The 27,810-nt window shown below is 41.9% G+C and overlaps 1 protein-coding gene across 1 annotated transcript in view; it reads right to left on the reverse strand.

The window, feature by feature from the left end:
• The window catches only part of LOC308677518 (vesicular glutamate transporter 1), a gene marked incomplete at both ends in the record, with an annotated part of 58,014 nt that extends 31,016 nt beyond the window's left edge, over window positions 1-26,998 (reverse strand). Inside the window, one exon of the mRNA XM_081343990.1 lies at window positions 26,937-26,998. Within this exon, the coding sequence (XP_081200116.1) occupies window positions 26,937-26,998 (62 nt within the window). The remainder of the gene's footprint in view (window positions 1-26,936) is intronic.
• Window positions 26,999-27,810: the final 812 nt, after the last annotated feature.

Genomic DNA, 27,810 nt, shown 5'->3' on the forward strand with positions numbered 1-27,810 from the left:
GACCGAAGGAACAATAGGTGTGAAAGTCAACATCTACGGTCCCATCTAGTGATGACTTCAGGATACAGATGCTGTAGCTTGTACAATAAGAGGAATAAATAGTTGTTGTCGTTGTTAGTTGCGAAGTTGTGTCCGACCCATCATGACCCCATGGACTATGTTCCTCCAGGCCTTCCTGTCCTCTACCATCTTCTGGAGTCCATTTAGGCTCATGCCTACTGCTTCAGTGACTCCATCCAGCCACCTCATTCTCTGTCGTTCCCTTCTTCTCTTGCCCTCAACCTTTCCCAGCATTAGGCCCCTTCTCCAGTGAGTCCTTCCTTCTCATTAGGTGGCCAAAGTATTTGAGTTTCAACTTCAGGATCTGGCCTTCTAAAGAGTAGTCAGGGTTGATCTCCTCTAGGACTGACCGGTTTGATAGCCTTGCAGTCCAAGGGACTCGCAGGAGTCTTCTCCAGCACCATAGTTGAAAGGCCTCAATTCTTTGGTGCTCAGCCTTTCTTATGGTCCAACTTTCACTGCCATACATTGCAACAGGGAAGACCATGGCCTTGACTATACGCACTTTTGTTGGCAGTGAGATGTCTCTGCTTTTTAGTATGCTGTCTAGATTTGCCATAGCATAGAATAAATAGTAAAGGATATGAATTAACAAAGGGCAGGAATGGAAAAAAGCATCTTTGTGCATCTAAAAGAAAGAGAAAGGAGAAGGATCTAATAGAACTAAATTCAGGGTGTGAATCCTTGTGGAAAGAAACTGATTAATAAATGCAGAGAAGTGAAGATGTAGGTTTCAATATGAAAGAAAGTGCTTAAACCTATGTCAGAAATTAGGAATTGATATCACCCAGGAGGTTATTATGGATGCATATGACAGTAGGAATCCGTAGTTTTGTAGCAGTTGTACATTACTTTCCAATGAAGGCAAATAATGTTGGGGGGGAGATGAATTTGGGTACAACTTGTGCAACTTTTTGAATGAGTGTAATCCTTGGGGATAATAATTCTGCTAGATGACATAAGTGATGGGTGAGAATGAGATGAGAGTACATAGAAAAAATTGCTCTCAAGACATTTGTAGACTCAAAAATAAGCAAGAATGATGACTGGTGAGAAACTGCTTAGCAAAAGATGTGTGACTTTTTAATATGCACTTTAATGCTGAAGTCTATTCATTTGTGCACATGGCAGAGGACATCAGAAAGGATATGAACTACCAACACAATTTGTGAAGAAGTTACAAGGGATGAAGAATGTGGGAGAGGCAGTATTTGGGAGTCTCAAGGCTGGCTCTTGGGAGGGAAGTGGATTGAAAGAAATTGGACTGAAAGTAGAATGAACACAGGTAGTCCTTGACTTACAACCAAAACTGAGCTCAGAATTTATGTTGCTAAGTGAGAATTTTTGTAAGTGAGTTTTGTCCCATTTTACGACCTTTCTTGCCACATTTGTTAAGTGGCAGTTGTCACTGCAGTTGTTAAATTAGTAACAGGGTTATTAAGTGAATCTGGCTTCCCCATTGACTTTGCTTGTCAGAAGATCGCCAAAGATGGTCACATGACCATGACCCCGGGACACTGTGACCGTCATAAATATGAACTAGTTGCCAAGCATCCAAATGTAAATCACATACCGTGGGGATGCTGCAATGGTCTTTGTTATGTATCCAGGTGAAGAGAACACATACATACTTACAAAGCAGTCACCACCAGGGGGCGTTGAACTGTAACTGTTTTGGCGGGAACCCAGTTTCGGCGGGAAACAGACGTTCAAACCCATTGGCCGGCTGTTCACCTGGCCAGGTATAAAAGGAGGGCAGGTAACCCCTATTCCCCAGTACAGTCACTTCCACCTAATAAAGATCTGCCATGCAGTATTCATCATCTCGGCATCCTTCCTGCTCTCCAGAACCCACTACGCAACAGTCTTAAGTGTGAAAAATGGTCATAAATCACTTTTTTCAGTGTAACTTCGAATGGTCACTAAACAAACTGTTGTAAGTCGAGGACTACCTGTATAGGAGAAAAATCTGTTATTGTTATGGTCCTCCAAGTCAAACTTGGTTCCTAGGGATATCATAAACAAATCCATGCAGCTTTCCTGCCAATATTTTTGGAAATGGTCTAGCAGGGGTAGGCAATCTTGGTTCTTTTATGACTTGTGGACTTCAACTCCCTGAATTCCTGAGCTGGCTATGTTGGCTCAGGAATTCTGGGTGTTGAAGTCCACGAGTCATAAAAGAGCCAAGGTTGCCTACCCCTGGTCTAGAGATACTTTTGTTGGGGATGTTTTCTTACTTCTCAATCTAAGATGGTGTTTCTCAACCTTGGCAATTCAAAGATTTATGGACTTCAACTCCCAGAATTCCCAGTCCCAGTTCTGGGACAGATGCAAATGACAGTATTTACATCATTTGCATGATAATGTCATATTGGGTGTTACTTAAAAACTTCTATCAGTGCTTATCCTTCAACTTGGAAGATTTGTTTTATTCTATATCAAGGTTTCAGTAGAAATAAGAAAATTAGTGTAATTCAGAGAGAATACTTGTCAAAAAAAATAGTTGGGCTACAACAAAACCTATATTGGATTTTGTTTCATTTCCTTTTAATTTGATTTAATTAAATAGTTCTGACATGATTGCTCTCCAGCCATGCATTTAATAATTCTCCCTATCTGTCACCTGAAAAATTAGTTTGGCAATAACTGGAGATCTGTCTATATACTCCCAAGGAATCACCAACTTGATGGCACATATAATCAATAATTTTTGGGACATTCTCAGCTTACATACAAACCTTTTGGGGATCAGTTTTCAAATTCTTTGATACTTGTTCTTACCAATATATATGTTTCTGGATACCTAAACATTATCCTGAATATAAAGAAATTATCTTACTTTTGGCTGGATTTGTTTGACTTCCAAACTGATAGGCATTAAACTTCCTAGGTTTATCATATATATTTTTTGCAAATATGCAAGTTAACTTGAGTTGGAAATTCTAACTATCACCAATGCATAACCCAAGCATTTCATATTTCTCCAATTGCTCTTTAAATTCTGTAAACTGATCAGAAGATTATGTTTTTCACCAGCATTTGAACTTTCTAAAAGACCATTAAGGGACGCGGTGGCTCAGTGGGTTAGGACGCTGAGCTTGTCGATCAGAAGATCGGCAGTTTGGCGGGTCGAATCCCGAGTGCCGCGTAGCAGAGTGAGCGCCTGTTACTCGTCCCAGCTTCTGCCCACCTAGCAGTTCGAAAGCACGTAAAAATGCAAGTAGAAAAATAGGGACCACTACGGTGGGAAGGTAACAGCGTTCCGTGCGCCTTTGGCGTCTAGTCATGCCGGCCACATGACCACGGAGACGTCCTCGGACAAGCGCTGGCTCTTCGGCTTTGAAACGGAGATGAGCACCGGCCCCTAGAGTTGGAAACGACTAGCACACATGTGCGGGGGAACCTTTACCTTTACCTTTAATTTAATGAAGAAAAGGACTAGGGTTGACATGATAGCAGTGTTCCAATATCTCAGGGGTTGCCACAAAGAAGAGGCAGTCAAGCTATTCTCCAAAGCATCTGAAGGCAGGAGAAGAAGCAACGGATGGAAACTAATCAAGGAGAGAAGCAACCTAGAGCTAAGGAGAAATTTCCTGACGGTTAGAACAATTTACCAGTGGGACAACCTGCCTCCAAAAATTGTGGGTGCTCCAACACTGGAGAATTTTAAGAAGAGATTGGACAACCATTTGTCTGAAACGGAATAGGGTCTCCTGCCTGAGCAGGGGGATTGGGCTTGAAGACATTCAAGATCCCTTCCAACTCTGTTATTCTGTTATACCATTTTCACACCACTTCCTTTCGTTCCTGTTTTGTCAGTACCTATCTTCATTAATTGCACGTTTTCAAGTCTCCCCGATCTGGGATAACTAGTGAGGCTTACAAATCCATCTGTATTTTATTTTGGGGGGAAAAACTTGAATATTATTTCACCCCATGGCATTTGGTTTAGCTTCAGATTTCCAAGTCCCAAATGTTCCCCAACGTGATTATCTATACAGCCGGATATGCTAGCGTAAGTGCTGTGGGACCAGAATTCTGGGAATCCTTCTCCACCTTTGCCTTCTTCTTCCACGTTGGTGCTGTTGTTCATTATATTTCTGATCTTTTGGAAGATTGAATAAACATTTTGGGGCTGGGTGAATTAAAGAGGTTTTTTTTAATCTTTTGCAAAATGGCCAAAGGTAACAATTTAGGGCGTGTGGTTGTTTTATCAATGTTATTTTCATCCTCCCTCTTTTCCTTTCGCAGCGCTAGTGGAACAGGTGCCAAAAATGGCACTTTGTCACATTTCACACATAAAACTTCTAAAATAGAACAGAGAGATAAAGAGGGATGCAAATTAAATAAGGCAAATCTTTCTTCCATTTTTTTTCTTTCTTTCTTACAGCTGAGTACCTTCTGCTGTATCCTGTTTTTTTGCAAGATGGTGCCTTCAAACGCCAAAATGTCAGGCAATTCTGATCCTAGCAGACTATGAATGTGTATGTAGGTTGAGTGTGTGTACAAGACTGCGGGTGGGAACATATGGAAGTAGTGTTAAACCTCAGCATATCATCACTGTGGCCAAAGCCTCCGTCGCTCCCATTTCCCACCCTACCCTCATACATCTTGTCTAGCGAATATGCAGTAAAAAAAACACCTGAGAATAACACAGGATGCATAACGTATGCATGCAATCGTGTTTAGTTCCCCTCCTTCCCAGAAGTATTTTGCTAAGAAGCTGTCACTGGCAGACATTGTGGGTGAACTTTTGTCGTCTGCATTCTGCTGGGCGTGACACAAAAAGAGAAGGTGACAAGTGAACATGGAGAATAAAAGTGGAGGTGCACCAAAGGAAACCCCACCAATCGTCTTTGACGAAGTGGCCTTTCAGAAATGGGGGGATGCAGCCATTCCAGAATGCTGGAACTGGTTCATGAGACTCCGTTCTTCTCCGCTATTAAGATTGCTCTTTCACGTTGATTCTTTTTGTGTTCTTAAGAGTGAAAAAGCTGAGCCATCTTGTCTTCCGCTCCTTCATAGATTACAAGAGTTCAGCAGGCACTGAATTTTCTCAGAGATCTTTCAGACCGAAGCCTAGCATTTTCACCAGAAATGTACCAGGCAACAAGAAGTTAATTTTGTTTCAACTTTCTGGTATTTTTGCTTGCACATATAAAATAGTGGAAAAATACATATTCTGTCATGTAGTGTGAAATATACCACACTAATGTCTACGGAGATTCTCAGTCATCCAGGTCATGGTTGTCCCAAAGGTGCATTTTCCAAAGGCAGCTGGACTTTTTTGTTTTTCCTTGAAGATGTTTTGGTTCTTATCTAAGAAGCTTCTTCAGTTCTGATGACAGAACTGAAGAAGCTTCTCGGATGAGAAGCAAAACGTCTTCAAGAAAAAACAGTTGCCATTTGAAAAAGCACTTTTGGGATACCATTCTAATTATCTTAAGGTTTTTGTTCAAGTGTCTTCCATTCGACCTGTATAATTCAAAACTTCCTGTGTCTGCTCCTTAATTTCCTGCTGCTGATATATTTGATCTGTTCATTATCAAATGTGGTGAAGAAAAGATTCTAAGTAGCAGCATGATTAAACCGCCCCCTCCCCCCAACTGAAGCTCTTGTAATTATTTTACGCCAAAAGGTAAAATTTCCCTCAAGTCAAGCTCGATTCCTGATGACTAATGAATACATCCATGCATTCATTATCTTGAAAACCTGGAAGTGCCTTGTGATCATCTTGTACTGGAAAGTTTTTCCATTTCCCAATTTTAGGATTTCCTAGTGATTTCCCATTCAAATTTTAACCTTTTTAAGTTTTTTTTGATGAGTCAAAAGATATCAGTTTGAAAAACCTACCATGATATGAGTTGCTGTGAATATAGGTGGTCCTCGACTTACGGCAACAGTTGAGCCCAAAATTTCTGTTGCTAAGTGAATCATTTGTTAAGTGGGTTTTGCCCCATTTTACGACTTTTCTTGCTGCAGGTAATAATAATAATAATAATAATAATAATAATAATAATAATAATAATAATAATAATAATAATAATAATAATAATAATAATAATAATAAGAAGAAGAAGAAGAAGAAGAAGAAGAAGAAGAAGAAGAAGAATTTGGAAGGGACCTTGGAGGTCATCTAGTCCAACCCCCTGCTCAGGCAGGAAACCCTATACCATTTCAGGCAAATGGCTGTCCAGTCTCTTCTTAAAAACCTCCAGTGTTGGAGCATTCACCACCTCTGGAGGCAGGTTGTTCCACTGGTTAATTGTTCTAACTGTCAGGAAGTTTCTCCTTAATTCTAGGTTGCTTCTCTCCTTGACTAGTTTCCATCCGTTGCTTCTTGTCCTGCTTTCAGGTACTAAGAGAATCTCTGCGGTTGTTAAATTGGTAAAACAGTTAAGTGGATCTGGCTTCCCCCTTGACTTTGCTTGCCAGAAGGTTGTAAAAGACGAGCAGGTGACCTCGGGACCCGGCAACCGTTGTAAATATAAGTCAGTTGTCAAGCATCCGAATGTAAGTCACATGACTATGGGGGATGCTGCAATAGTCATAAGTGTGGAAAGTGGTCATCAGTCACTTTTTCCAGTGCCATTGTAACTTCAGCACTGAATGAACTGTTGTAAGTTGAGGACTATCTGTAGTTTGTTTTGGCAAGACAGCAGGTAGCATCGGAGCCAAAATGCTGTGTGTTCATAACACACTGAACTACGAACTAGCCAAAGTACGAAGTATATTAGCGTACCATATAGCCTGGGATCTGTATGATGCGAGGTATGATTCTGTACCTTATTCGAGTTCTGAAAATTGAGTTAATTGGGAAAAAACAAACCCTGGTTCGGTTAGCCACTGCTAAGCATGTTGTGCAAAAGGATCCCATGAAATGCCAGTCCAAGTCTCCTGTCTAAGCACCCGGGGTTCCTCTGCTTTGTCCTGCAGGCTTCCCTGTCATGCTGGGTAACAGAGGTAGCTGAGAACTGCAGGATGCCTTTTAAACTTGCTCCAGGCCTAGGTGAATAATTCATCTCATTCTGGTACTAAATGCTTCCTTCTTCATCTATATTTCATGGAACTAAACACTCCTCACTTTTTCTTCTTTTTTTTTTTTTAAAATCATGATGTGTTTAATTCTCCTAAATTCTTTAGACACGGGGACAAGTTTCTTGGAAACTTGCAGTAAGTGAAATATGAAGAAATACGACTCCTCAGACCCTTTTTATAGATGAGTAAGGGCATTGTCTTCAGCTATCATTGGAGATCTTTTATATATTATTTGGAGATTTGCTCGGATCTGTCCTAGAAGAAAGAGGAGGAGGAGGAGGAGGAGGAGGAGGAGGAGGAGGAGGAGGAGGAGGAGAAGGCGGAAGCTTACAATCTTGGACATGGTTTGCAATTTACACTGTTTCAGTTTATTCACAATAAATTGGATTTGCACTTCACACTAAATCATGGTTGACAGACCACAGTGATAGAGGTCATGCAACATGCTAAAACCTGGCAATCTTGTTACAGTTGTGGGAACACAGCAATTGACTGACTGATCCAGGGATGTCCAGCCAGCATGGGGAATTCTGGGAGTTGAAGGTCACAAGTCTTCAAGTTGCCGAGGTTAAATATCCTTGGACTGACTAAATCAATTGGATTGAATTGGCATTGATCTGATTCTTGCTCATCAATGAAGATCACCTTCTCAGACCTGAAAGATGTTCACAAGGACGTGTTTTGATTCCCTTCCTTTGGGAAACCAGGAAGTTGGGGGTTCAGAGGCTGATCTTCCTGGTAGCTAACCTATCTTGGTCAAATAGCTCAGGGCTTTTCAACCAGTGGTATGGGTACCACCTGTGGTACATTGGCACCTGGCAGGTGGTACGCGGCCATCCTAGAAAAGTGGTAGCAGGGGAGGGGAATGAGCTGAACTGGTGGCAGCACCGCACAAGCCTGTGCGAGAGATGGCTGGAGCTGCAGGGCTGTCAGGGCTCAGCGGAAGTGCCAGGATCAGCGCTTCTTCAGGGCTGTCAGGGCTCAGCGGAAGCGTCAGGATCAGCACCAGGCTCCAGCTGGAGCTCGGTGCTGATCCTGGCGCTTCTGCTGAGCCCAGAAGAAGCACCGATCAGCTGGAATGTTGCAGCATCTCCAGGGTCTTGTGATTTACATTCAGATGCTTGGCAACTGATTCATATTTATGACGGTCAGTTTCCCAGGGTCATGTGAAGTGACCAAAACCTGCTGCAACCACCCAGCAGACGGGGGGAATAAAAACCAAACACTCCCCACCCCACCCCCACTGCCAATCCTCAACAGAAATGCTCACAACAATGAAAACCTCGGACAGGAGGAAGAGCGCCGCTGGGCGGGCAGGCAGGTGTCTTGCTCGCCGGTGGCTTGAGGGGCACTTTTTTCAGTGCCATTGTAACTTCAGTCACTAAGCGAACTGTTATAAGTCGAGGACTAACTGTACTTCATCACTTTTTTCCTTTTTTTTTTTGGGTCATCAAGTTTTTGACACCTTGCTAGGCGACTGGTGGTACTCGGATGTTGCCATATCCTAAAAGTGGTACAATGGGTGAAAAAATTGAAAAGCCCTGAAATAGCTTTCCTCTCAAGGCTAGGATTGCACCCCCCCCCGCCCCCTTATCCTTTGAAAAAAGGTAAATACTGCAGAGTCTTTAGACCCAAGGTGGGGTTGTGTGACTGTTAGGTTAATCTGATTGTTCTATTTTTATATATTAAGTTTTTAGTCTTATATTTGATGTGTCTATGATTTCATAGCGTTATTTCTATGACAATAAGCTGCAAACAATCTACAACTGGAGAGCAGTATCTACTCTACGTGTGAAATAAGTGCTATCGCTCCCAAGGAAAAGATATTTGGCTTCTGTCTGGTTTCTTTCTAGTGAGTTTTGATCTTTTTTTAATTTGCAAATGCTTTTAATTGAAACGTGACTTGGATTTTTAATGGTATTCCCTCACTTATATTGAATTGATCAGCCTGAATCAATTCATTGCACAGTGAAGCCTCTCCAGTGAAGAATGGGAACAGTAATCAACCGCCTGGGTGGTGTGTGTGTGTGTGTGTGTGTGTGTGTGTGTGTGTGTGTGTGTGTGAGAGAGAGAGAGAGAGAGAGAGAGAGAGAGTATATAACTATTTTTAAAGGTATGTTTTTGTGTATGAAGCAACTTGAGAAAAATATTTTTAGAGGCAATATGAATTCTTGAAAAATATACTAAGATTAAAAGCTTCTTGGCTTTAAAGAGGATTAAGTGAAATTTGGGCGTATCGACCAACAAATAGCTAAACTGGTATAAAGGAATTTCCTTATTTACAGACTGTATTCTCTTAATAAGAACTGCTGGAAAAGTTTATTATATTCATAGCTTCTTTGGGCAATTCCCAGAACATCTGATTGTCCCTTGGGAAAACCAGTTGGATTCTGAACTCTTTTTCTTTATAAAATGCAGCCATCAAAAATGAACAAACAGGACCTATTAGCTAAAAGAATGTAGCCAACTATTATTTGTTTACTACAATATTACTGTCTCTTTAGAGAAATTATACTTCTGCATTTTTCCACCTCTGATACCAAAAACTATGAAGTTCTTTGAACACGGTCTATCAGCCCTGCTAGGTAGACCAGGTGAGGAAATCAATTTTGCAGAAAAGCTACAACTACTTTTAGTGAGATTATTAATAACACAATCTTGCAAGTCTAGTTATCCTTCACTTCCCCTGGCCCCATTCTTATACCCCAGTGAATTGAGGAGGCATCTGCCTAAGCCACTTCAAAATCTTATCTTGTTACTCCTGGCTAAAAAAATGTTTCCACACCCTTTCTCTGAACAACGATCTCTTCATATTTCTGTCAAGATCACCTTCCTTCCTTCCGCTCTACACCAACAGCTTTTGATTGCAAAACTCTGGATAACCATTAGATGGTAACAAAAATGTTTTCTGTATCTTTTTGCTGCCATCTCAGGTTACCCACTGCAAATCTTGGTAGCCATATGCCTGGCACCTGTGAACACTTGGCGTGTTTGACTGTGCGGGAGGATGTCTCTGAGATGTTGACATTAAATAAAAAATAGTTTGATGAGCTAATTAGATCCTCGAAAAGAAAGCGGTGAGACCTTTAAGGTCAAAAGGCAAGTAGGTGTTGGCTGTGGCAGAAGCCACAAAAACAGTTGGGAAGGATATAAAGGTACAGAGAGATATAGCAAATATTATTACATAAATTCAGTTTAGATTCTCTTTTAACGTATTTTTATGTTGCTTGCTATTTCTTACTCTTTTTCTGCACTATGCAAAATATTGCTTATTCCAAAAGGTTTAATAGTAGGGTTGGTTGGTTGGATGAATGAATGAAATGAATAAGATTATCTATCTATCATCTATCTATCTATCTATCTATCTATCTATCTATCTATCTATCTATCTATCTATCTATCTATCTATCTATCTATCTATCTATCTATCTATCTATCTATCTATCTATCTATCTATCTATCTATCCTCCTGAGGAGGAAAGCTATGGCAAATCTAGACAGCATACTAAAAAGCAGAGACATCATCCTGCCAACAAAAGTGTGTATAGTCAAGGCCATGGTTTTCCCAGTTGCAATGTATGGCTGTGAAAGTTGGACCATAAGAAAGGCTGAGCGCCAAAGAATTGAGGCCTTTGAATTATGGTGCTGGAGAAGACCTCTGTGAGTCCCTTGGACTGCAAGTCGTTCAAACCAATCAGTCGTAGAGGAGATCAATCCTGACTGCTCTTTAGAAGGCCAGATCCTGAAGTTGAAACTCAAATACTTTGGCCACCTAATGAGAAGGAAGGACTCACTGGAGAAGAGCCTAATGCTGGGAAAGGTTGAGGGCAAGAAAAGAAGGGGACGACAGAGAATGAGGTGGCTGGATGGAGTCACTGAAGCAGTAGGCGTGAGCCTAAATGGACTCCAGAAGATGGTAGAGGACAGGAAGGCCTGGAGGAAAGTTGTCCATGGGGTCGCGATGGGTCGGATATGACTTCGCAACTAACAACAACATATCTCTCTCTCTCTCTCTCTCTCTCTCTCTCTCTCTCTCTCTCTCTCTCTCTCTCTCTCTCTCTCTCTCTCTCTCTATCTATCATCTATCAGTTGTCCCTGCTATGAGCAGAGAGAGAGATATCGAGATTTAGATAGATTTAGCTATATAGGTGCCCACAACAGGGACAATTGGTGTCATCTTCACTGACCATCAGCGCTCCCCAGGCCATAGGTTGGGAATGTTGGGTTAGGCAATAAATCCTCAGTTACAAACCACAATGGCTAAATTCACAGAATTCAATGTATGTGACCACCCAACTCAGATAATAACTTGGGACAGCTCACAACAGTGTTAAGTTGATCACAACATGCAATACCTAGCTGGTAGCCATCGTAAAAACTAATCAATAACAAGTAACATAACCATATCATGGATTTTACTTGACCATCTGATTCTCACAACCTGGGTACACAGCCATGTTTTCAAGGCCTTGCAAAAGGCTGGCAGATGAGTCTGGGCGAATGACGTTCCAAAGGGCAGGGAAAATGACAGAAAAAGCTGTTTCCAGGGTCCCACCAAATGGCAATGCTTAATTAATGGGAACATATCATGGCTTTCCTGCTAGTTACAATGGAACAGGAAGAAGTGACTGAGAGAGGCAGTCCCACAAATAACCCAGCCCCATCCTACAAAGAGCTTTATGGGTGATCACTAGCACCTTTAATTGCACCTAGAAACATGCAGGTAGTCCCTGACTTATGACCAAAATTGGGAGCAGAATCTGCACTGCTAAAAAGGCAGTCGTTAAGTGAGTCATGCCTCATTTTATGACCTTTTCTGCATGGTTGTCAAATGAATCCAGCTTCTCCCATTAACTTTGCTTATTGGAAGATGGCTGGGAAGATTGCAAATGGCCATCACATAACTCTGGGCTGCTGCAACCGTCATAAATACGTGCCAGTAGTCAAGTGCCGGAATTTTGATCGTGTGACTATGGGGATGTTGTAAGTGCAAGGACCAGTCGTAAATCACTTTTTTTCAGTGCCATAACTTTGAACAATTGCTAAAGAAATAGTTATAAATTAAGGACTACCTTTGAACATCCCAAGGAGCGCTTTCAACTGTCTGTGTCACTGTCGTTTGAATTGGCTGCAGCTTTTGGATGCTCTTCAGGGGCAGCTCCTTGTAGACTGCATTGCAATAGTTTACATGGGAGACAACTAAGGCATGTGTGGCTATAAGCAGAGCCTCTCAATCAGGGAAAGTCAGCCTTGGCAAACAACACAAGAGTTGTGTAAAAATCTTCCTGGATTTCCTTTTTGAATGAGAGATCCCATGTCAGGCACCGGTTTTGTTTTGGATACTGTAGCCCCAACCAGAAAAAGAGAGAGACTGTCCTCAGAACCAAGGGCCCTAAAACTCAAAGACCCTAGGCCTTGCCTTAATTGGGTTGAGGCCTTTTTCTTCCCTAGCCAAATCCCCACAGTTTCCACACACGGAGCCTCTGTGGCATCACGATGGTCAGCCCAAAGTGGATTTGTGAAAAGGAAATTGCATCTCCCTTTGGCCATGTTGTGTGGGGAATTCACTGGAGAAAACAATTCTGTTTGGAAGAGTTAGCAGTAAAAGGTAACCAGGCCATCAACACGGTGGCTGGACACTATCAAAGCTGACACCAGGCAGAGCATAAGAAATCTCAAAGAAGTAACGCAAGATTGGAAGATGTGGAGAGAGAGAGACCTGGCCCATAGAAACGTCAAGAGTCAGACTCAACTGAATGGATAACATCATCATCATTGGCTTGATATATTTATTTTATTTATTTTATTGAATTTGTATACCGCCCTATTCCTGTAGGACTCAGGGCGGTTTACAGGGCAGTTAAAACCATGAAATACAAAAATTAAAATCAATTAAAACAATTAAATTAAATTCAAGCCCCAAGAGTAAATCTAAAACCCAGTTAAATTAACAACCCCACAGTCTGGACCAAACAGATCAAAGAGCCAGGTTTTCAGGTCCCGGCGAAATGAGCGAAGGTCGGGGGCAGTCCTAAGTTCCGTGGGTAGTTGGTTCCATAGGGCAGGCGTACCCACAGAGAACGCCCTTCCCCTGGGAATAACCCACCGGCAGTACCGGCGCTACCCTGAGAAGGCCCTCCCTGTGGGGGCACACAGGACGATGGGAAGATGATGCCGGCAACAGATGTTCCCTTAGATAGTCCGGACAGGAGTGGGGAACTTGTTGAGCCTTGTGAAACACTCCAGAAAGCCGGAGCTGTGTGTTATGTATCCAGGTGAAGAGAACACATACACACTTACATAGCAGTCACCACCAGGGGGCATTGAACTGTAACTGTTTTAGCGGGAACCCAGTTTCGGCGGGAAACAGAGGTTCAAACCGATTGGCCGGCTGCTCACCTGGCCAGGTATAAAAGGAGGGCAGGTAACCCCTATTCCCCAGTACAGTAACTTCCACCGAATAAAGATCGGCCATGCTGTACTCATCGTCTCGGCGTCATTCCTGCTCTCCAGAACCCACTACACAACACTGTGGATTAGGCCTCCCTTCCTCTAAATCAGGGGTAGGCAACCTCGGCTCTTTTATGACTCGTGGACTTCAACTCCCAGAATTCTTGAGCCAGCTGGCTCAGGAATTCTGAGAGTTGAAGTCCACGAGTCATAAAAGAGCCAAGGTTGCCTACCCCTGCTCTAAATCAACACCCAGCTGGAGCCAGACCAGAGGAAGGAAAAAAAAATCAGGGCAACACAATGTCAGCCACTCCCAATCCCCGAAGCCGGCTCAGAAGTATAACATGATGAAGGTATCAAACGCCACCGAGAAACCAAAAACAGCCAGCATGGATGCACCACCCACATCCCACTGAATCTTATTAAGTAGTTTCCTTGTTTTGTTGATGCTTCATCAATCCTTCTACTTGTAGCTTTTACAGTAAAATTTAGCATGAAATCTGAAACCCAGTCACAGAACAAGCTAGTTGAAATCAGTTGTACCAAATTAATAAGGGCACCTTTAAGCCCTGTTCTCAGTGGCGTAGCGTGGGTTGTCAGCACCCAGGGCAAGGCAAGTAATTTGTGCTCCCTAACTGCACCGCACACCTGGCACCCCCCCTCCACAGTGGGCGATGACCCGGCGGCTCGGATCGGATTCGCACAGCCAGCACTGCAGTGAGAGAGAGTGAGTGAGCCAGGCAGGGGTAGAGAGCTGCGAGTGCGAGCGCGCCCCCCCAGATGTTGCGCCCGGTGCAGCCGGCCCCCCCTGCACCCCCCACGCTACGCCACTGCCTGTTCTGTGATATGTTGAGGTTGGGTTGAATCATAGCTGAAGGAGCTGTGCAGAAAGATTTCAATGAATCTGAGAGCTGAGAACTACAAACTAACTGTGGATTCAACTCGTGGTGTCTTTCCTCCTTGAGGTTTCTGAAATGACATAATACTGATTAAGATTTGCAAAAGCCAAGTTTCAAAGCAGATCAATACTCTTTGCCGAGACGCTTCTGCAAGACTACCACAATAAGTTGAGTAAGATAAGAATGAACCTCACAGTTCCCATAGCCAATCTTTGCCAAAGGCTCGTCAACAAGCTAGCCTTGAAAGGTCGGCTATTAAGCAACTGTTGATAAGACAGGAGCTGATCTGCAACAAGAATCCGCTGACAATTCTTCCAAGAGTTCCTCTGCATGTGAAATGAAGCAAGGGAAGGTTGGCCAGGAGCCAATGACATGTCACTTCAAATAAAAGCTCACGAACAGAAACAAACAAAGCCTTCGTTTGTGGGTGGCATCAACAGATGGGCAATATGGTGTGCTAATGATTTGGCTTTGTGTGTATATGTGTGTGTGCGTGCACCTTTAGGAATGGGACGTGCTAATATTAAAATGCTGCACTTGACTTTAGGATTGAATGAAGTTGAAAGATACAGAGAAAAGAGCATGCAGGGAGACCTAGGGGAATAAAATGTGTAGCTACGTACTATGCTCACTAACCACAAATGACTTGTCTCACAGGGCATCCTAAGCTGAAACCCAATAAACCAGATTATGGCTTAGCCTATTTGTGCAAATCCAGTCATTATCCAGTTCCTTTCCTTTTTTTTCCTTTTGTACTTTTAAATTAAGTAAAACCATCCATCATTTTAGATAACAGAATAAACAAACAAACAAACATCAAGGAAATAAATCAAAATAATCAAGATTAGTAAAAGATACATCAGTTTCAATAGATAGATAGATAGATAGATAGATAGATAGATAGATAGATAGATAGATAGATATAGACAGACAGACAGAATAAGATACTGAAAATAGAGTAAACTGCACATTTATATATTGAAACAATACAGTTCTGAGGAAAGGAAATTGTATTTCTATTTATCTAAAACTTTTGCTTTTAGAAACAGGCCTCTTTTACATTAAGCACAAATTAATTTAGGATTAACTATTATGAAATAATCTAGGTGATGTAACATTTGTTCTCAATAATTATTCCCAATCATTCACCATACTAATAATTCTGCTTATTAGGAGGATGTGTTTATTTCTAAATTTTGCTAAAGTTGGGGAGTAAAATAATGGGGTTTTTCCCCTCTAATTTATGATGTTGCTGCCTTGTCCATAAAAATTAATAGGTTTGTCAAGGGATCAAAGAACAACCAATGCCTTGGAACTTTTTTATTCTATGCAAGTTAAAGAAAAAAAAAAGTATTACAACTCTTAAAGCAGTCATCCTTTTTCCCCCACTAATATGAAAAAGGAACTGCTGAAATAAATAGAGCTGCTTTACACCTGTGAAATTTGGAACGTTTTTTCTTAAGAAATATGCACAGCCCTAGTGTTTTACTCCTTAATGCCTGAATTCATCACATCTTGAAAGTTTAATTCAAACTGGTTTCTGGATTCGCATGATATGTTCTATCATAAACTACCCAAAGGGGCTGTTTATGCAACCAATTGAGCCATTACAAATCAAAAGAAAAACCAAAACTGTGCCAGTGCAACTGATCATTCGATTATTCGACCATCTCTGTGAAGGTCAGGGTGTGGAATGGTATGTGGGAATGGCCTTGGGAGACAGGAAGAAGAGCTGCAGACGGGACAATGGGCAGGTACAGATGTCTCTGCCCACAAGAACTAGGGAGAAATACTCTCGGCCTTGCAAGATTCTGTTAGGAATTGTTGTGCAGAGGTCTCCTTGTGCTACCAAGGAGTTGCACAGACAAGGAAGGGTACTGAGAGCAGTAAGAGTCACATAGTAACCCCAAGAGTACACTGATTTGAGAAAGCAAAAAGTACTTTACTTTTGAGGTGGTGTAAAAACAAAAATGCACGGTCAAAAAGAAAAACAGTCCAGGTCATACACAATAGTAACAGTCCAAGGAGTATTCCAAATACAAAGTCTTCTTACCGGTCCAGAGGTCAAATACACAGTTCATGTTTATCACAGTAGTAAACCAGTAGTAAACCAACAGTACAGCAAAACAGTAATAGTAGAGACAGAGAATTCAGAGAGAGAGAAGCTACATTCCTAGCACCCTCTTATGGCCAAGAGAACACTTACACACCCATTGGCCAATTAACATCTTAAAGTCACAACATCATAGTTTATATATTTTCAACCCAACTATGTAGGCTATCACCATATGCCTAACAGATTCTGTTAATGTTGTTATTTGCGAAGTCGTATCCGACCCATTGCAACCCTATGGACAACGTTCCTCCAGGCCTTCCTGTCCTCTACCATCTTCTGGAGTCCATTTAATCTCACGCCTACTGCTTCAGTGACTCCATCCAGCCACCTCATTCTCTGTCATCTCGTTCTTCTCTTGCCCTCAACCTTTCCCAGCATTAGGCTCTTCTCCAGTGAGTCCTTCCTTCTCATTAGGTGGCCAAAGTATTTGAGTTTCTCTGTTAATCTAGCCCTTACAATAAAAACAGAGCAAGCACTCCTGGTTGTGCTTCTTGTCTGAATGTCATCCAGGTTATGGTTGTCCCAAAGGTGCTTTTTCAAGAGACAACTGGACTTTCTTGTTTTTCTTTGAAGGCATTTCGCTTCTCATCCAGGAAGCTTCTTCAGCTTCTTGGATGAGAAGCCAAACGCCTTCAAAGAAAAAAAAAAGAAAGTCCAGTTGCCTCTTGAAAAAGCACCTTTGAGATTCTTGTCTGAATGATCCCACAAGGATAACGAGGTTCAGGGCTTTTTTCCTCATAGAACGCTCAGAATGGAGTTCCGGCACCTTTTTTGGATGGAACCTTGTAGGGTAGGCAAGGCGGGTTGTATGATATGTGTGAGTTCCGGCACCTTTTTCTTTTACAAAAAAAGCACTGACGAGGTTACTCCAACCTTTCTCCCCCCCAGAATAGAAGCTCAGTGTGGTTGTCCTCCACCTTAATCACTGTGTCAGCAAGACTAATAGGAGGAAGAAAGAATGTTATGTATGTCTGCCACCCAGTACTTATTATTGCTTATAAAGTAATAGGAAACAAACAAACAAACAAAACATACACAACACAACATAATACATTAGGCCCATTTTCTGAATCGTGGGATTGCAACCTCACCTTGTCAGACAGGTAAATGCCACAGTAAGCCACAGAGGAAAAACCATTTTCCACCTTTTGGTAAGTGATAATCACCATCAAATGCGGTGAGAAATAGGGCTACCACAACTTCTACAGTAGAGCCAACTTTGCTTAACGTCATACTGTAAGTCCATTCGTTCTTAGCTGCATGGCCCTGCATAACTGAAAACACACAACTTCCCCACGTAATAATCTTTCTTTTGTATTAGAACCAGACAGGATGAATTCCCACTTAATTTCCCCTTCTGAGGATTTACTTTTCAAATCCAGTTCCTGCCCCCACGTCCAGATCCAGTGTTGCCAAATTTTAGTGTATCTCTAAACACACCGTCAGTCAGTCTCAGACACAGACATCCAAAATGCACACATCCAGGAAGACATTATATAAGGGTTAGGCTATTGGGGGCAGGAAAGCCAAACAACATCTATGAAAAGATTTTATGCCGGATGCTAGACAGGGGATTAGCACTGGGGCCAGCTGTCTTATTCTCTGCTCGTGTGTACAAAATGCTACAAGCACCAGTCCGAAATCGTAGCTGGCAGAGGAGAGCTATACTGCCAAACCTTTTGTTCCAACTGCTGAAGGCTCAGAAATATATTTACTAATGATTGAAATCACTTTGAAACTCTGTGTGTCTGAGCCAGGTCTGCAGTCTGCATTAATTGAAGGCAAGAAGGGCAGAGAATCACAGGGCACAAATGATAGCAAAGATTTTTTTCAGATCCCTAACTAACCTCCGTTTCCCAGGATCCTTCAGGAGAGCAATGGACACCTGAAAGCTTCACATAATATGTGGGGCCAGTATCATACATAAATGTAGGACCAAAATGGTTTTCCTTTTTCCCCTCAAAAAGGGTTAAATCTATTTTAGGTGTTACAGTTTTGTGTGTTTACTACTTTAGGGAGTGCTGGTTTTAAAATTTGGTTCAGAGCTTATTATTTATTCCGTGTGTGTGTGTGTGTGTGTGTAGGCACACACACGCCTTCAAATTAGTTTTGACTCCTGGTGACTGCATGGATTAGGCCCTGCAGTTTTCCTGGCAAGATTTCAGAAATGGCCTTCCATTGCTTTCTTCCTAGAGCTGAGAGGGAGGGGCTGGCCCAAGATCACCCAGCTGACTATGTGCCTAAGGTGGGACTAGAATTCACCATCTCCTGGTTTCTGGCCTGATGCTTTAACCACTCACCAGACCAGCTCTCATATTTAATAGCATTAGTACTTTTATTTGGTATGTCTTATATCTAAGACATACGTTCTCTGTGGGCGCGCCAGACCTGTGGAACCGCTTGCTGGTTGAGCTCCGGATTGCCCCCAACCTTCGCTCCTTCCGGCGGGATCTAAAAACCTATTTATTTGAGCAAGCCGGCCTGGTCTTATGGGTTTGGGGTTGGGTTTTAATATGGTTTTAACTATTGTATATATCGGGCATGAATCATTTAATTGTTTTTAACTTTTGTACTTTGTTTTTTAATGTTTATTGCCCTGTACACCTCCCTGAGTCCTTCGGGAGAAGGGCGGTATAAAAATTTAATAAATATAAATATATAAATATAAATGCATAGTGCACAGTACCTAGGCTTATTTCCCTCCATAAGAACAACACTGTAAGTTAGGAAACAAAATGACTGCCCCCTCCCCCCACCCCCAATCACCCACTGGATCCAATGCCTCACTTTCTACATCACACCAACTCTAACAGAAATGATTGTAGAATATAGAATACGAAATTGTGATGCTTTGAGGAGAATTATAAAAGATTTTGATGAAAGAAGTGGCCTTCTGCTTTACAATGATTTTGTTTGTGCTTAAATCTTGGTTACAGTCCATGAGAATGATGTGGAAGGAGCTGCTGCACTGGATACATAAATGAAACTAGTTAATATTTTACCAAACCAAATGAGGGATTTGGATAATTTTCTTAGATTGGATTTACAAAAGAGACCTGTTAAAGTTGTAAAGAATTTTGTGAGGGGGGGGGGAAGGAAGTCATAATAAATCAAGTTCCATGACTTTATTTGAGAAGATTAAGGATTAAGATTGTTAAACATAAAGGGAAAGAATATGAGGTTGGTTTATTTGATCAAGACGAAAAGATTTACAGATTTATATAACATATATATATATATAAACCCGAATGACCAAAGATCTACATCTATATCTATATCTATATCTATATCTATATCTATATCTATATCTATATATCTATATCTATATCTATATCTATATCTATATCTATATCTATATCTATATCTATATCTATATCTATATCTATATCTATATCTATCTATATCTATCTATCTATCTATCTATCTATCTATCTATCTATCTATCTATCTATCTATCTATCTATCTATCTATCTATCTATATCTGAAACACGGGACAAATCTTATTGCCTGTTTCAGCCTAGCAAGGTATTCTAAAATACTTAACAAACACTTAACACATATCTCCCTTGCTTCTCAGCTAACAAAGCGAGAAAGAGCCTGTGGCCTAGAGGTTAGAACAATTGCCTAATGTGCAATTGGCCCAGGTTCGAATCTCAGAAGGGTATGGCTGACTGATGAGAACAAATGAGTTTGAAATGGCCATATTAGTCTCCCTTTAATTCTTTGTTAGCAATCAAAAAAAATTACACACACACACACACACACACACAAACATATTATTTCACTCTACATTTTCTGAACTTTCTATTTTTTTCTTTTTATTCCTATATTTTTTTAGTTTGCAATAGTTCCTTTAATTGTAATGCTCATTAAAATTAGTATTTAAAAAAAGGTTTTTTGCCTTGTTAAGATGAGGGTATGCCAAAAGAAACAATTCTAACCACCAAACTGGTTTTCATGGAATTCTTTGGGTAATCTTGAATTCTTAAAGATCAGGCATAACAAGGATGTTTGTATGTAATATAGATTCCCAGGTGTAAACAACCAAACACTCACTGAGTTCAAAGCACTGAAAAATTTATCACTGAGATCTATACACAAGAATCCAATCAACTAATGGGCAAAGCTAAATAGGCGCTAGATAAGGGTCAAGGGAATACACTGATAGGTCTCTTGTGGGAGCGCAAGGATTCCAAACTGATGACACATTTATCCCCACCTTCCAGTTCAGCTTGCTTACCTCCTAAATGATGAAATAATAGAACCAGGAAGGACCTGAGATTCATCTCCTGACAAACAATCACACGAATGTACCTTTGATTCTCTGGATCTTCTGAAGAAGGCACCAACCTATTGAGTTGGCCATCTTTTCTGTTACTCAGAGCACTGTGTACTCAAAACCAACTTGGCATCTCCCAGATGATTTGAACTGTAGCCCTCATTACCCTTAGAAAATCACGTGAGTGAAAATTTGTGGGGAAAAGTCCAGCACATACAGAAGGTGCAATGTCAAAGAAGGCACAGGTTCAGACAATAATTGAAAGGGGCTGGAACAATTTGGCTCTCTGGCTGTCCAAATCTGGCATAAATCAGAACACCTTATTTAATTTACTTTTTTTAAAACAAAAAAAATAAATATACTCAAGTCCTCAAGTACAACTAGAGAGAGACACAATTCTGTAAACACAATGGAAATGTTTGATTGAAGGAGAGGTGATATCATGAAATCAAAAGCCTCCTGTACAAAGTTCTTTTGTATTTATTATTTAAATCAGGTATGCCTAGCCTGCAGCCCATGGGTCACATCTGGCCCTGTATAGTGAGTAATGTGGCCCCCACAAGATAATAGAACATTAAAAAATAAAGGAAGTTTGTTATTTATATACATCAAGTGTACTGTATATTTTATATGTGGCCTTCTTCACTCTGTGGTCTAGGTTAACCTGGACGACTATGATCTAGTAGTAACTGTGAGAGAGATCTTGGAGTCCTAGTGGACAATCACTTAAATATGAGCCAGCAGTGTGCTGCAGCTGCCAAAAAAGCCAACACAGTGCTAGGCTGCATTAACAGAGGGATAGAATCAAGATCACGTGAAGTACTAATACCACTTTAGAATGCCTTGGTAAGGCCACACCTGGAATACTGCATCCAGTTTTGGTCACCACGATGTAAAAAAGATGTTGAGACTCTAGAAAGAGTACAGAGAAGAGCAACAAAGATGATTGGGGGACTGGAGGCTAAAGCATATAGGGAACGGTTGCTGGAATTGGGTATGTTTAGTTTAACGAAGAGAAGGGTGAGGGGTGACATGATAGCAGTGTTCCAATATCTCAGGGGCTGCCACAAAGAAGAGGGAGTCAAGCTATTCTCCAAAGCACCTGAAAGCAGGACAAGAAGCAATAGATGGAAACTAATCAAGGAGAGAAGCAACCTAGAACTAAGGAGAAACTTCCTGACAGTTAGAACAACTAACCAGTGGAACAACCTGCCTCCAGAAGTGGTGAATGCTCCAACACTGGAAGTTTTTAAGAAGAGACTGGACAGCCATTTGTCTGAAATGGTATAGGGTTTCCTGCCTGAGTAGGGGGTTGGACTAGATGGCCTCCAAAGTCCTTTCCTCCTCCTCCTCCTCCTCCTCCTCCTCCTCCTCCTCCTCCTCCTCCTCCTCCTCCTCCTCCTCATTATTATTATTATTATTATTATTATTATTATTATTATTATTATTATTATTATTATTATTATTATTATTATTATTATTATAAAATATAGAGCAGAAAATGATAGACAGCCATACTGCAGAGAAAGATTTTTTTTCTCTACTCACCCAACTTATGGCGACTGGTTTGCAAAGACAATCCTACTAAGCGATTGTTGTCTTATTATCTAACTCCACTGTTACAATGTTGGAGAAGAGTCCTTCAAATGAATCTTTCCCCCACCCCTCTTTCTGAATTTCTCCCTCCTCTTCACCACGTCGCTTGCACACCACCCAAACGCCACCCTGGTTGCACACTTGCAGAGGGTGGTGAACAAGGGGAAGGGTAAGAAAGGGAAGCAAAACTGGGATTTCCCCTCTTAGCGTGGGGACCTCAGTCAATCCCTGGTGAAAGAAAACTTGTCCTTCAAGACTCATGGAGCAGGGGGCCCACGTGTCTAGATAATATAAAGTCCTTGGCTAGTAAGGGGAGTGATGAGGACTGAAGGTTGTTTTTTTTCCTCAGTCTTAACTGGCTTTCTTTTAGCCTGTCTCTCTGAGGAACATATTTAAGAAATGGCCAAGAGACAGCAATAAGACAAAACGTACTTGCAGGATACAGAGCAGACATGTCAAACACAAGGCCCGGGGGCCGGATCTGGCCCGCAACGTGGTTTCATGTGGCCCGCGAAGCCATCCTGGAAACAGTGAGGGAACGGCCCCCACTGCCTTGGCCCTGGCCCAGAGACCCTCCTTCTGCCATAGACCCTCAGATCTGTCCCACTCCTGCCCGGGACCCCATAGGCACCCTTGATGCGAACGATGTAGAGCTGGCCACGCCCACCCAGTAGGCCATACGCACTCTAGCCACGCCCACCCAGTAGGCCATGCTCACCCAGGCCACACCCACCCGGCCCCCTGAGGGCAACCTTGATGCTGATGCGGCCCTCAGTGAAATTGAGTTTGACACCCCTGATACAGAGGATACTGAGGATGGAGTCACACAGTAAACCTTAAATCCAGCTTAACAAAAATGCAATTGCTCCGTTTGTGTAACATGCTTAGGCCCAGAGAGCTGAACTTTGTGGCTTAGCATGTCTAGTTCACACGAAACGCTAACACGCAACTGGGTGACCTACAATATTCCAAATGACAATCTACCCACCCCCATTTTGACTAAGAGTGCTGTGTCAACTAGCCACTTGCTGCTTTGTTACATTACCTGTAAAATTGAGGGAAATGGTTTATTTTGCCAGGTTTTATTATAGGTCTGGTTGAGTCACCTCTGGCCAAATATGTTTTATGGGCACAGCTTGCTCCTCTGTCTTCCATAGCCTTTCCTAGTAGAAATTTGTAGCTACCATTCTCATGTTTCCCCATCCCCAAACCCAGTCTCCTGCTCTTTTTGTTAGTATCTAACTTTAGCCTCTTCCAAAGAGTAAACTTTAATTCCCAGCATCTCCAATGAAGGTTGTGCTAGTTGAGGAATTCTGGGAACTGAAGTCCACGCATCTGGACATTTCCAAGATAGGAAACATAGACTTGTAACTACATAGCCTCATTCTGACAAACTTCTTAAAATATACAGTGACTGCCAGTACGGGAAGGTCATACATTTTTTCTTCAACAAGTTTCAGCTGCTACATCATCTAATTTCTTCTTCTGGAGACCAGCTTAGTGGAACTGACTTTCAAAATTTCTTCCCAATTTCTAAGGGCTGAAGCTGTGAGGTGAGAACCGGTGATTCTCAAATACACAGGTAAAACTGCATGGTTTCAGCGCATTGGTGTCTTCTATCCTGTTTGCAGTAAAATTACTTACCTAGCTCTATTATGCCCGTTAGGGTCTGCTGTAAGGAAGTATCTGAATACAGGTTTTAATATTGGAATTGATGACCCTGCTTGGCATGACAGCTGGCATACTCTTGAATATTGATGAGGAATTTACTGTCATCCCTCCATCCCCATTCCCCAGTTTTAAGCAAAGGTGCAAAAATTCTCTTAGGATTGGGTCCCCATCATTCCTTTGGATGCTCCATCCTGTCTTTGTCGCAGCTGTTGCTGAGTCAGAGTGACACACATCTTGTGCGGAAGACATCATAAGCTGTGACTCTGGGCTCCAAACTATGCCCTGTTTTGTTTTTTAAGTAGTAGATCATTGATCGGTCCTGAAGTTCAAAAGAGATGATATGCACAGATGCATGTATTCAGGACTTGGTACCATCCTGGGACAATCCAAATCCAGCCTGAAGAAAAACAGATTCTGCACCTCAATAAATTATGCAAAAGAAGCACATTTGCATATCTCTTCTATAATTTAATCTGTTTCTGCTACTAGGAAGTGTTCCATTCCTCTACCTGCCTTATTCAATCTTTGCCTGGCATTCCAAAGTTCTATCTCTTTGTTTTTCAAATTTAGCTTAGAAACTTGGCTTTGATTTCTTGTCTTTTTTTTAACAGCAAGGGTTATTCTATATGCTGAGGGTAAGCCTGATTAATTTCATTGAACTGGGTACTCCAAATTCTTATGCATTCATAGAGATGCCTTACAAATCTTCATGTTGTCCCCAGGGAACCGTATTTGCGGAAGGGATATTTTGTTGTCTGCACAACTATCCATTTTAGTCAGAATAGTTATGGAAGACGTATACGTCCTTGTGAGTTTAAATATACTTATAGAAATAGGAGCGGGGGGAGAGAGACACAGCGAGCGCTCTCTAGCCACTTATAACTCGGTGAATATTTTATGTTCCACTATGACGGTGCATATTTCAAACTGGAATCCATGCCAATTACGTAAAGCAATTTTGCTGTGGCAGTCAGACTCCTCCCTCTGTATCTTTATGGTGGGCTGGGATTTTATTTTATTTTTTCTTTGCTTGGCTTTGTTTATTTTTAAATAGCAATGATCTTCTCAGCTGCACCGACTGTAGCCTTGTTTGATCTCCTAGTACTTTAGAAGGCCTTGCTTGGAAGGAAGTGGAGTGGATGTGGGGAGATTTGGATGATGAGCCATTCCTAAAGGAATGTATCATCTTACGTTGGGTTTGCTTTAACGGGAATTGGGCCATTTTGGATCGTGACTATCCAAAACCTCTTTTTGCTCAAGACTTAAATTGTTGAGAATTTGATCTCAGTGGGCTTAATATTCAAACATTCCTTTCCCGATTTGATTTCTTGTGCATTGTCTTTCAATTCAGGAATTGACAACATTTCGAATTCCTTGTCCTGCAAATTGAAGAAACTAAGATGAATTTGACAAGCTCATATCGCCCCTTGCTATTTTAAAGTCCATCCTCTACTAGCAAAATTATTCTCCGGACTGATACAAGGCTGAGCAAATGTAATAAAATAAATGAAAATATAATATTCAGCCCAGAAAAAGATTTAGGTATAATGGGAAATCTATGGATGTATTAAGGTGGTGGTGGCAGAAATAGTAATGCTGAGTGGTGGCAACATTATTGTATGGGGTGATGGGGTGGGGTGGAGAAATGGATAGATGAAGGTTAAAAATAGAAACATTTCTCTTTCTTGTTCTTTTCAATCATGGTGACTTCTCTCATCATCACATTCTGGTGACCAAATATATAGTGTTTGGTAAATGCTAAAATACTGGAGATAGGAGCAAAGGGAGATATGAAAGAGTTTAAATGTGATTTGTAGAACTAGAAAAATGATTTCCCTATATATTTGAAGCATGCAAACACAGTGATACAAAATAAATTGAAGCATTCAGGTTTGTAGCCAAGAGATTCCATCTGGCTATAGAGCAAAGGAGAGATTTTTTTTTTAAAAAAATATAACTTAGATAGAAAGTGGATTCTGTAAGCAGGGGCACACATGAAAAAAAATAAAGCAAAAATGGAAAGAGAAGGAAAAGCAGTTTGTGGTCTTCGGTGCCTGTATGAAAAGCTACTAGAAAATATATATTATGCTGTGTGAGAATGCTAGTTAATCATGGTTGACCTCCAGTAGCTGAGCACTCAGATAAGTATGCAATTAAATATGGTTTGTATATTTTAATTCCACCTAATTAAATCAGGAGATCATATATAATTCCCACAATCCCCATTTGACTTGCACACAACACCCTAGCGAGGTAGGGAACTGACCTGAATTCAACCTCCATCCTTCCCCCTCCACAAACTGTGTACTGGGAATGAGTTCATTAACAAGAGACCGGTATTTTTCAGATCTGAAGTGTTCGGATGAGGCAAGCTTGGTGATTATTGTGAGAACATACAAGAAATACTGAATGGGATGGCATTACTTTAAAGACCTTGCTGTGTGCATGTGTATCTGTTTAAGTGCAACCTCAGAGCTGGAAAATGTGTATAAGCTATAAGTGAGTAATTGAGGATACGAGTATCTGTAAAGTGTGGGCATTGCCTATGACAGTTATAACGTCTTGCAACACACACACACACACACACACACACACACACCCCATTTTCAATTCCAGTTTACCCTACAATTCAATGAAAACGTAGAGCATTTACATGTACTGTTTTAAATAGTTACAGTTCACAATTCAAAACCTGTTATTTCTCTTTTGCCTAGATGGCAGTAAACTTTGTTTTAACCCCCCCTTTCCCCCTCCCCCCAAAAAAATCTGTTTGCATTTTCAAAGAGAGAAAGGAAAGCAAGCAAGCAGGCAGTGTCAAATTCTTACCTGTTTATCTGCCCCAAGGTCCTTCCAGCCAACTTCTTAAACTCCTCTTTTCGAAACTCCATGACGTTTTGCTTCCTTGGTAAAAGTCAGAAGCGCTGGGACGCCTCTGCCCCTCTCCTTTCCCACTGTCACCTTTGGAGACACGGAGGTGAACAGTCACAGACTCCGCCGCAACATCAGGAAGGCTTCTTGGGGGGAGAGGACGGGGTTGCACAGCGATCTCAACCCGTTCCTCTCGCCCGACGCCTTTATTTATTTATTTATTTATTTATTTTTCTCGTTTCGTGGGCTTCTTTCCCTCTTGCCTCGATTTCCCCGTTCTTTTCTTCCCTCCTCTTTCCTTCCTAGCTCTTCTTCTCGCCACCGGTCTCCGGGTTTTCTCTAGGACCCTCGAGATCTCTCAACTTGAGGAGCGGTGCGTGGGGATGCGACCATCAACGGCGCTGCCGCCTGGCGCCCTGCCCGATCCACCAACACGGCCTGAAGCGTCATGGGGGCAGCTCTGCCGCCGCGCACTAGTGCCCGCGCCCTGCGTGGGACGCTGCGGAGGGTCCCGCTCTCTCCCCGCGCTTCCGCAGGCACCTAACCACTAGGGGGTTCAGCCTCTGGCAAGGCATCCGCGGAGCGGCGGGGCTGGCTTAGGTGGTCGGCGCGAACTTTTCCCTGTCCCGAAAACCCGGAGGCCGCCCAAGGTTGGGGTTTCAGCACCACGGAGAGCGACGCGAGAGTGCGCTACAGCGCCCGGCGTGAGATTAAGGGAATCGCGAACCTGTGAGCTGAGAGTCGGGAGGAGGAGGAAGGGGGGGGGGGAACGGGCGGATAGAAGAGATTACAGGGGAGTGGACCATGGATGGGAAGACGAAAGGCAGCGAAT

This window comes from Vipera berus, assembly GCF_964194415.1.
Source record: "Vipera berus genome assembly, chromosome: Z".
Classification (NCBI taxonomy): Eukaryota; Metazoa; Chordata; class Lepidosauria; order Squamata; family Viperidae; genus Vipera; species Vipera berus.